The 11,892-nt window shown below is 41.0% G+C and overlaps 1 gene segment (V, D, J or C); it reads right to left on the reverse strand.

The window, feature by feature from the left end:
• Positions 1-3,661: 3,661 nt before the first annotated feature.
• LOC115894367 lies at positions 3,662-4,239 on the reverse strand. The segment is given in 2 exon segments: positions 3,662-3,984; positions 4,110-4,239. Coding segments are annotated over 2 exon segments (378 nt in total).
• Between the last annotated feature and the right edge of the window lie 7,653 nt (positions 4,240-11,892).

Genomic DNA, 11,892 nt, shown 5'->3' on the forward strand with positions numbered 1-11,892 from the left:
TGTTAAAAATCACTTGCTCATTAATGGCATTTTGATTAATATTCACTGGGAAAGCATTTTTTAAAAATTTTGGCTCGTATTTGAAATGTCTAGTCACATAGCTCTTCCAGAATCACTTTGTCTGCAATCATTTTGTTGCATTTCTTTGAAGACCTGATGATCTGTCAAAACCAACAGCCAATATTGTTACATTGCTGTTATGTTGGGGAAAGCTGAATGTCCGGAGAAACTGAGGCAGGGCTTGCATGTCTTACATAATGTAAAAGAGTCTTGGAACATGTCCGGGGTCCAGGGTCTAAAACCCCTTTGGAACACCAAGCTCTGTGCTAAAGGGTGGAAGGCTACCCTGATGTACCATAATCTAAGCTCAGGGCATAAAATCCCTTGTGGCTTGGATAGAATCCAGGGCTCGTGGCTCTGGAATGTGTCTACACTTGCTGGCTCCTTTCTCCTTGCTCTCCCAGGATCGATTGTATTTTGAGTTAAAAGAACCTGCTCTCCATTATCTCAACTAGCAGAGCAAATGCTAAACCATCACAGGTGTAAATCATGTGCTTAATGCAATGCGCCCTTTTGACCTCCACATTCTCATCACCTGTTTCTTTGTTGGATTACCAATAAATAGCATGGACTCCCAGAACTCAGGGCCTTTGCAGCCTCCATACACTAGCGATGGCCCCTGGTGCCTACCTTTCTCTCTCAAACTGTCTTTTCTCAATCCTTTGACTCTGCCGGACTTTGTCACCCCCACAACCTGGTGCTGGGTCTGATCACCCCGACACTGTTATCGTTGTAATGTGATCATCAGATGTAACCCTTGCAGTTTACTCATTGTTATCATTTTTACATTTGCAGGGCTTCCTTGACAATGGCACTGATGTGACTCCATCCAGCATCCATTGTTGTGAGAATTCTATTTGGCATATCGTCACTGAACATAATGGAGACTTTCATAGGACATAATGGTTAATATTCAACATCAGTCAAAATTTGCTCTCGGCCTACCCTTGGAGCACCATTGAGTTGGAAAAATATTTTAGGTAGGGACTAGCATTTGGTAGAATTTTAAAAATAAAGGCTACAAAGAAATTTTCTGTAGCAAGAGTGAGAAGCATATGTGGTCCAGAATGCCATTATTTTATGGAATGCTTCAAAAAATTTTAAATGTATTTAATTTAGAGAAGAATTTTATAAATATGCATATATTGCATATATGATAGAATAAATGTATTTAAATATGAATACTATATATTTGTATCCAACATTTTATCAAAAACATATGTATTCACTTCTATGTATCTTATATACACATATGCATAGTTTTCCATAAATAAGGTAAATTTTAATTTTTTATTGAAATAGTAGTTATAATTTTGTCTTTAATTTTCTTTTAATAACTTCATAATTTGATTACTGAATATTCACATTTATACCACCAATTTTAGAAAAAATACATGTGTGTACATATAGGTAGAGGTGTAAATACTGTATCAGTAAGCTTTTATGCATAATGATTGATAACTGGTTAAATATACAACGAAGTGGCTGATAGTAAACATTTGTTATCATATTCATGGATGCTCATGTTCACAATCATCTGGCTGATCAAGGAAGGGCTCAGCTGAGTGGTTCCTCTGCAGGGTACTGAGCTTATCTTTAGCCTACAGATATCAATTATCTGAGGACAAAGCTGAACAGCATTGACTACACATGACACAAGATTCTTGAGACAGGTCTCAGGAGTGAACAACATCCGAAACCAAACCTCACAGTTGAATTTAAGTCCAATAATTTCTAACATAGTTTCAGATATTGAAAATATATTCCTTTATTTCAGTGAGTACAAATTTTTAATAAAATGTTTACTCCATGTAATTATAGAGGTGTTTTATCATTCTATGGACAAATAATTATGTTTTCATCCTTTAAAATCTTGAAAATATTTGCAAATGTAAATTTGCATTAATAAAATAAAGCTGGATATGTTTTCAACATGGGGCTTTAAATATAATTTCTAAAATAGTCTCATTGGGGGAAAAATCATTTTAACTTACGTAAATATCATTTTTTGTCTCTCTTGTATCCTATAGAGTGGCCCAATAAGAGGTCCTCCCATGAGATTTGGAAGTCAGAAAAGGATGACTCAATATTCTCCATTGGTACCTAAGACAGACACAGGGAGCAGAGATGAGGACTGCAGAAACACCTGGAAAGATGCTGTAGGAAGCTGAGAGCATCAGCATCCCTACCCCTAAGCTTCCAGACAGGACTGAGGGCCACATGGTTAGATAGCCCGTATTTCAGGGGCAGATGCATTCTGTTTTCTGAGGGAGCAACAGAGAATCCTGCTTCTAGTATCAACTTTCATGACTACTATATCCTTGGCTTTGAAAGGTTGTAGTGTGAAAGTTAATCATAGGAATTGAGTTATTCTTATCATACACAACAAAGCCAAGAAACCAGGATGGAAAGGCACTCAGTGTGCAAAATATTGTGTCTAGAATGCAATTGAAATAGGCCCTATTATCCCAGGGAACTAATGTTTATGGGTTTTGAATAAACATAGAAATTGACTCCCCCAGTCTTAAAACTCAAGATAGTTACATTTGTCTTATCTGAGATCTTTTCTCAGGAAACCAACCACCAGGCCTCTCAGATACTATCAAAGGAGCTGAACCTTACATATCACTGAATTAGGACAGTGAGACGCCAGAACCTTCACCCGTTATGATTGCCTAACTGACCTCCTGTTTCGTGTTGACCAAATTATCTTCCTTACCCCTCCCTAATTCCTATTTTCCCACATTTCTTCCCTGCTATATAAATCCCTAATTTTAGTTGGTCAGGGAGATACATTTGTGAATGGTGTCCCATCTCCTCGGCTGCAGCACCTGATTAAAGCCTGTTTCTTGGCAATGTTTGTTGTCTTAGTGATTGGCTTTCTGTGTGGTGAGCAGCAGGATCTTCACTGAATCCCTGGTATTTCAGTAACAAAATTCTCTGCAAGCTTCACTGCTTTGACCTCTTGTAAACTGAAACCAAATTGATCCATAACTTCTGAGATAACTTGATATAATTCTAGGATTCACTTTGTCCACCACTGCTTAAAAGTGTGAGCTTGCCAGCTCCCAACACTTCCCAGTGCCAATGAACTTTCTTAATGAGCCATAGGTAACATTTTCCCTTTTTCATAAAATGCTAACTTGCTCTTCGTTCTCCCAATATATTGAAGACCATTGAGTTTTCCTGTATGCCCCATTTGGCAAATATTTCTATGCAAATAAAACATTAAATTTAGAGATTCATCTCTACATTTTATGTAGATTTCAGTAGTTTAGAATCTAATTCTCTTTATTAAGATAGTTCCTCCTTAGAACATCTATAGTGGCATCTTCTGTGTTATATGAATTCCAACTGAAGCCATAAACTAGACTCCTCAGGTGTCATGATCTCTGTCTTTAGTAAATCAGGAGGGGCATTGCTATGTCTGTGCAGCTGGGGCTGAGAAAGAGAAAAGAATTCGGGTGTAGAGGTGACTTCATGTCTGCCTCTAGCGACACCATCAGAGTGTGGCTGCATCTGAGGAACGCTTTCAGCCCATGCAGGCATCAGGAGGGGCAGCTGGGGCAGCCCAGCCTCACACATCTTCTTCCCTGGGGGTTTATGTTCGGGTGTGTAACACTGTGGGAGGGGAATTCTTATACTGTTGACAGTAATAAGTTGCAAAATCTTCAGGCTGCAGGCTGCTGATGGTGAGAGTGAAATCTGTGCCAGATCCACTGCCGCTGAACCTTGATGGGACCCCACTTTGCAAAGTGGATGCAGCATAGATCAGGAGCTGAGGGGCTTTCCCCGGTTTCTGCTGATACCAGGCTAAATAACTGCTAATACCCTGACTGGCTTGGCAAGTGATGGTGACTGTGTCTCCTACAGATGCAGACAGGGAGGATGGAGACTGTGTCATCTGTATGTCACATCTGGCATCTGAGATTGGAAACATAAAAACAAATGTCCACACAATTAATCACTTATTGAGAGAATTTCCCTGAACAGCCAGGCAGTACTGACCACACTGGGCTGAGTAAACTGCTAGTGTTCTTGTTCCTTACCTGGGAGCCAGAGCAGCAGGAGCCCCAGGAGCTGAGCGGGGACCCTCATGTCCATGCTGTGTCCTGAGTGGTTCTGACTCCTGCAAGAAATGTGACCAGTCTATTAATAAGTCTTCAGGACAGGAGGCTGTGCTCTGAGGACATGCAAATGAGCAGGGGATGGGGCAGGCTGGGCACAGCTGCAGGGCTGGCTCATGTCAGTAACTCAGCAGTGGCTCAGTGTCCCCAGGTGTCCCAGGTCAGACCAGGGTAGCACAAATTTTTCTGCAAAGAATGTGTTTCTGCTGCGGACTATTTTGTTTTGAGAAATATTTTTTAGGTATTTTTTTAACAATTTGAAATATCACTCAGGAATCAATGGAGTAATGTATTTCATTGGTGTATGGGGATTATTTAGGAGAATATTCTTGTTTGTAGGAAACACATAGTAAAATGCTAGACGGTAGGATTCTCAGGTCTTCAAAAGACTCTTATAAAATTCCAGTTAGGGAAGCAGGTAATTTTGCTACACTTGCAACATTTCTGTGAGTTTAACATTTTCCTTTCTAAAAAAATTAAAAATAAAATATTTCGACATGATGCTACATATATTTGTAAGTATTAGGTACACTTGCAACATTTCTGTGAGTTTAACATTTTTCCTTTCTAAAAAAATTAAAAATAAAATGTTTCGACATGATGCTACATATATTTGTAAGTATTAGGTAATGGTGTTATGCCTTTGTTCTTACTAGTATTAGAGCGAGCAATTTACTACAGATACACAGAGATGATACCCGTGTTCCCTCAATGCATGCAGCACTCACTGATCCACCACTACCAAGAGTGACAGGTCTCTTTAATACTCAGAGACTAAATGTGCTGCACCTTATTCTTGTTTTGGACACTTTCATAGTCTACCTTCTTTTCTGCCATTGCATATTATTTCCCAAAGTTCATCTCTCTTAGTGAGGCTGGCCACTGCACGGATCATGTCCCTGCCAGGCACTTCAATGACACTTTCTTCTTACACTTTTTATCAGTGTGTGGGGACATCATCCTGACCCAGACACCAGCCTCCCTGTTAACATCTTTAGGAAAAAGACACTCAAACTCTTATCAAGCAATTGCCTTTGTACATGGAGAAATCAGTTGGATCCAGATGTAACTGGACAGGCATTTGCACTCGTTATATCTCACATCTCTAATGTGCCCAAAAATGTCCCAGCCTGGCTCAGTAGCAGGGGAAGTGGATCCAACCACATCAGCATCAGCATCAGTGGGCTGCAGCCTAGGGCTCCACAAAATTTTACTGATGCCTGACTAGGGGAGCCAAATCACAGTGCTGTAGCCTGTGCACAAACCTTCCTGCTGCTTTGTAAGCAGCCTGAATTTTAAGGGAACTTGCTCATATTGGGATAAAGGAAGAAAGCTCCATTTGTCCTCTAAATGTTTGCTGAAAATGAACTGACAAAAGAAAGATTAATAAGAGAAAAGGCAAATAAAATTCACTTAAAGTGCAGCAGGATATCATAGCAGGATGATTACCCAGATAACTCAATGAGATCCAGTTGTTCATATTTCCTTTCTAGGGAAGAGGGAATTGGGAAGTGTAGGCAACCTGGAGAGAATAGATGAGAATAGAAGTGCATCTTCAAAAGAACAGGTATCCAGCCTGTCTGGATAAAGCATCAACTTACAGTCTCTTCTATTTTTGATTCCTCTTTTGTGTTAATCTTCCCTGATATAAAAATTCCCAGGAAGAATTTCCTTGACAATTGTTTGTCTTCTGGAGAATTTGCTTTTAGGCAGATAAGGGATATTTAGGAAAAGGGTTTTTGTGCATTTGGTGCTTCCTAAATGCCTTTGGTTTTACATAATCATCATACCAATGCAGCACAGTTTGAGATGTTATTTTCTGGATTCCTTTACTTGCAGCCACCCGCCAAGATGCTGTTCCAGAGAGATGCAGCTACAGACTGAAAGAGCAGTCTGAACAACTCTTGTTGACCCCTGAACAACGTGGAGGTTGGGGCACTGAGCACTGGTGCAGATGAAAACCTATGTAGAACTTTTGCATCCTTAAGTACTAATAGATTACATTTGCCTGGAAGTCTTAGTGATAAAATAAATAGTTGATTAACACTTTTTTACACTATATATATTTTATACTCTACTCTTCCAATAAAGTGTGCTAAAGAAAAAAATGTTTTTAAGAAAACCATAAAAATGAGAAAGTATATTTACAACTGATTAGGTTACTTGCTCTCAGGTGACACACACAGAAGAAAATATAAGTGGATCTGCAAACTTCAAACTCAAGTTATGCAAGCGTTAACTGTACTATAATGAATGTAGCAGTCCCCATCTACAATCTAGGGCTTTCCCCTTTGCTGTTGTACCTGTACTCACTTCCAATGGCAATATACATGACTTACGTTCTTTATGATCTTGGGCAGAGAGCTCTGCCTACATGCATTACTGGCCAGATGTCCTGGAATGTGTATCTCTGAGGAAAGTCCTATGGTTTGCTTATGTCTTCCAGAATTCATCTGTTGGAAAGTTAATTCTCAGTGTAAAGGTATTGCCAGGTGGGGCCTATTGGGATGGATTTAGGTCATCAGGGTGGAGCCCTCTAGTGGAATACATTAATGACAGTATAAACAGGGTTTATGGGGCTGGAATCTCTCTCTTTCTCCTGCTTGTCTGTCATGATAAGACATGGCCTTCCTTCCTTTGAAGGACTCAATGCTCCAGGCATCATCTTGAAAGGAGAGAAAGCAGAACTTAAGCTGCCCATGCCTTGGTCTTAAACTTCCCATTCTCCAGAAGTGTGAGAAAATATATTTCCGTTTTTTATGAATTACACAGTGACAAGGAATCTGTTATAGCAGCTTGAAAGAGAACAGGAGAGACAGCTCGCAATCAGTGAGGACAGGATGGGGAATATACATACCCTGGCTTCCTCATCTCTCAGGTGGAACAGCCCAGAGGAATTTAGTCCATGTTTCCACATGTGGTTGATCTTCAGTTCTCCTGAGTCAGGTGGGTTGTTGATGTGTCTTTTACCAGTCATTTTCTGTTCCCTCCTTCACTTTCCTCCTTTCCTCCCAGTGTAAATTTACGGCCTAAACAGGAATCCTCATTGCTGGTGGACCCAAACAAAGATAGTAAAACAAATTGCTAATCTTTTGTATGAGGGGTATTTCCCATCTTTATTCTTATCACTTCTCTTTCTTTGACATGTAGGAATATTCAGAAAGCACTTTTTTTTTTTTAACCAATCTATTTTAGATTGAATTTATTAAGTGATTTTTTTTTTCTGTGTATTTTGTAAACCAAAAATTAAGTTGTAAGCCACCAACCAGCTGAATGGACTCCTCTTCTGGCAGAGAGAACGTCAAAGAAATCTGAAAAACTAGGTTAGGCCATTACTGGCAGGTGGGTTTAGATGTGCCTCATTATACTCTCCTCCTGTTGGAGTTCAGACACAGCTGACCAACATTATCATTATAACAGAGATCTTTGGACTGAGAAAACAGATGCTTTGTAGCAATAAGATACCATACTCCAACATGACAGATAATAGGCCTTGAAGAAAATCTAAAAATTTTACTCTAAAATATATATATATATATATATATATATATATATATATATATATATATATATATTTTAGATAGAGTCTTGCTCTGTGCCCAGGCTGTAGTGCTCACTGCTGCAAGCTCCGCCTCTCGAGTTCATGCCTTTCACCTGCCTCAGCCTCCCAAGTAGCTGGGACTACAGATGCCCAGCTAATTTTTTTGGTATTTTTAGTAGAGACGGGGTTTCACCCTGTTAATCAGGATGGTCTTAATCTCCTGACCTCCTGATCTGCCTGTCTTGGCCTCCCAAAGTGCTGTGATTACAGGCATGAGCCGCCACACATGGCCTATTCTATTTCTTTGATATATTCTGAAGTGGCCCTGCAACGCTGCTTGTTGTGGGGGAAATTTGCATTGTGTAGAGAATCTCGTGTGCTTAGTAATTCTTTTCCAAAGATCTGACTTTTGTTTTTAAGATCTGACAAGCAATATCTACTTTGTCTGCAACTCATAGGATTCATCTACATGACAAGAATCTTGGCTTATCTAAACTCAAGCGTTTCTTTATGGTGAATTCAACTCTTTAGGCAGAACTTAACTCTTTCAACCAGTTGCCAATCAGGAAAGCTTTGAAGCCACCTGTGACCTGGAAGCCCCTGCTTCAAGCTCTCCCACCTTTCCAGGACAAACTAATATATATCATATATGTATTTATTTATTTCTTTGCCTGTAATTTCTGTGTCTCCCTAAAGTTTATAAAATCAATGTGTAATCCAAATACCTTGGGCATATGTTTGCAGGAGCCCAGAAGGCTGTGTCACAGGTCATAAGCCTTATCTTTGGCAAAATAAACCTATAAATTGAGACTTGCCTCAGATTATTTTATCTACACTGGGTCACAAAAGTTAAAAATCCTCTAAAACTATCTACACATCCATAAATCTACATTAGAGGCAAAGGAGTGAGATTACTCCAACAGTTAAAACTCACAAGTTAGAGGAACCTGAGTCTAAGATTTTGTCCAGCTCTCTTACTTCATAACATTACTTTGTGATTTTTTAAGTTTTACCTTAGAGAAGGACAATTTTAGGGAATACGTTTATTGTTGGTGGAACGAATAATGTCCCACCCCGAAAGATGTCCATGTCCTTGTCTCTGGAACCTAAGTGTTATAGGATTTATTAAGAAACTGTTTTAGGCAGATAGAGAGGAAAAAGGGTCCTTGGGAAGGTTTTATTTCTTTTAAAGCAGCTCCAGAAATGTTTCTTGTTTAGCAGGAAAGCCCTGGCTCTTAAGAGCTGGACCAGCAAGTTTGTTTGCTGTTGTTGAGATGGATTCTCACTCTCCAAATTAGCCCAGGTTGGAGTGCAATGGAGCAATCTCGGCTCACTGCAAGCTCCACCCCCTGGGTTCACGCCATTCTCCTGCCCCAGCCTCCCAAGTAGCTGGGACTACAAGTGCCTGCCACCATACCTGGCTAATTTTTTTGTATTTTTTAGTAGAGACAGACTTTCACTGTGTTAGCCATGATGGTCTTGGTCTCCTGACCTCATGATCCGCCCACCTTGGCCTCCCAAAGTGCTGGGATTACAGGCGGCAAGTTTTGATATACGAATACTGGCCATTAGAAACTGGGTCCAGCCAAACATGGCTATTCCCACATTCGTCTTCCTTTTTCTTTTTTCTTTCTTTCTTTTTTTTTTGAGGCAGAGTTTGCTCCATCTCCCAGGCTGGAGTGCAGTGGAACGATTTCGGCTGACTACAACGTCCGCCTCCTGGGTTCAAGCGATATTCCTGCCTCAGCCTCCTGAGTAGTTGGGATTACAGGCACGTGTCACCACACCCAGCTAATTTTTGTATTTTTAGTAGAGACGGGGTTTCACCATGTTGGCCAGGATGGTCTCCATCTCTTGACCTCATGATCCACCTTCCTTGGCCTCCCAAAGTGCTGAGATTACAGGCGTGAGCCATTGTGCCCACCTTCTTCTTCCTTGCCCCCACATGTGCCTGGCAACATGGCTGTCCCCACATATCCCTGTGTGTGTAGAACATTATGGCACCCTGCATTTGCATATTAAAACGCTAGGGTGGGAGGGCCAGTATTTTCTCAGGCTACATGAATGACATGCCTGGTCAAACCAATCCCCTGAGCCCTATGCAAATCAGACACCACCTCCTTCAGCCTCCTCATATAAGAAGCCACTTTTCCACCGCACATGGAGCTTTCTCTTTGTTGGAATCCCCCGTCCTTCTGTCTCTGTACGGGGGAGCTGTTTTCTTCTTGTGTATTAAACTTTTCGCTACTTAAAACAACTCCACGCAGGTCGGTGTCTTTTTAAACAAACCGGCGTGAGACTAAGAACCCTGGTGTTCCTCCAGTCATCGGAGCCTTATCATAAGGATTCTACCTTACATAGCAAAAGAGGAACTTGACAAATGTAAGTTAAGGACTTTGAGAATAAGCAACCTGGTTATCCAGATGAAAGCAATGTAATCACAAAGGTCTTTAAAAGAGAGGAGGAGGCTTGCAGTCAGAGAGGAACTGGGACAATGGGGAGGGATGTGGTTTGAGGAAGGAAGGGGCCATGGAACCAGAAATGTGGGAGCACCTGGAAGATAAGAAGCAGAGGATCCAGTTCTCTCCTCCGGAGCATCCAGAAGGATTACAGCCCTACTGACACCTTAACATTAGCTCAGTGACACTTCTGACCTCCAGAACTACAGGGTAATACATTTATGTTGTGTGAGGCCAATAAGGCTGTGGTGATAAACAGCAGCATTGGAAACTAATGCAAGGGGGAAGACATGTCTTTCACCTCACTGAGCCGCCTGCTTGTCCTCTGTTCTTGGAAATATTTTCACCTTGTCTTCTGGTGTCATTTGTGAAAAGTGACAGAGAAAATTTTTCTGAGAGAAGAGCTAATACGAGAATTTGTTTTTAGCTAAAAAATCTCTTTGGTAAATTCCCATGATTATCTCTTATATGATCTGGATATCACAGAGTTTGGGGTCAGATCTCACAGCACATGATAGGAGGAAGAGGCTTTTGTTTGTTGGTTTATTTTCGTATTAGGAGGAAAATTAGATTTTCAGGACACAATCTGAGAGGGACACACTGAGTCAGAGATATTGTAAGAGAAAGAAAATGTGGAAGGAGTCAGGGAAATGAGACATGTGTCCCTGCTCCCAAATCTAAAAGAAAGTCATTGATTTTAGAAGGTGAAGCAAAGCTCTTCACCTTCCATCTTCTTATGAAGGATCAAATTCTTCCCAGAGTCCCTGCCCCTCCTTCACTCCCCTGACATTGCACTGTTGAGCTAATCACATATGCCCTTAATCCCTGCTCCTGTCCCAGGCTGGGAGACACTCACTGTCCTCACCACACCCAGCAGGCTAGAGCTGGTGCCCTACGTACCATAGGAGAAGAGGACAGTTCCAGTGCAGGCGATGAGAGCTTTACCGCATTTTACATTTCACTATAATTCTAAGTAAAGTTGTGTGGAGAGAAGAGAACATATGGGCAACTTTATCTGGTGAGGTTGGAAGAGGCCAGGCTCTGAGAATAACAATTCACATGTCTAATTTTTCAGGTGGCAAATGCTAGCTTTATCAATAGTGGAAATGTGGACTTTGAGTTTAAGAACAAGACAGACTTTCAGGTACTTCGATTAATGAGGAGACATTTGCAATAGGGTTCTTGGCCCAGGGTTAAGGTCAGGCTGGCAGTGCCTGAGAGCTACCAGGTGCTGGTCCGGCACTGTGGGGGAAGCAGCTGCTCTCCTGAGCCACAGGGCTGAGGACCTGGGAGGAACCACAGTCCCTGCCCACAGGGCTGCCTGGTGGGGGCTTCAGGGAAGGAAACTACTCACAAATTCAGGGGAGCTGCATTAAGCATATATCCCACAGCCCGGCAAGAGTGAAAGTCTCAGAGAATTCCCAGAATTCCCTGGTCATGAATGACTTTGCCCCTGTGAGAGCCAAAGAGGGAAGTTCAGCAATTGTCCTCAGAGTCTTTACTCAGCCAGACTCTGTTCTGCTCGGAAAGAAAAGGAACATATGCTACACAAATAACAATAAAATTATGTGTATCTGTAATAAGAATTTCTAATGTAATTGTACCTATTGAATACACATATTTTAGAAATAAGTTGTACGCATATATTTGCATATACTATGTATCTATTTATGGATAAATATGTGGTACACGTTTATATATAGAG

The sequence above is a fragment of the Rhinopithecus roxellana genome, chromosome 17, assembly GCF_007565055.1.
Source record: "Rhinopithecus roxellana isolate Shanxi Qingling chromosome 17, ASM756505v1, whole genome shotgun sequence".
NCBI lineage: Eukaryota > Metazoa > Chordata > Mammalia > Primates > Cercopithecidae > Rhinopithecus > Rhinopithecus roxellana.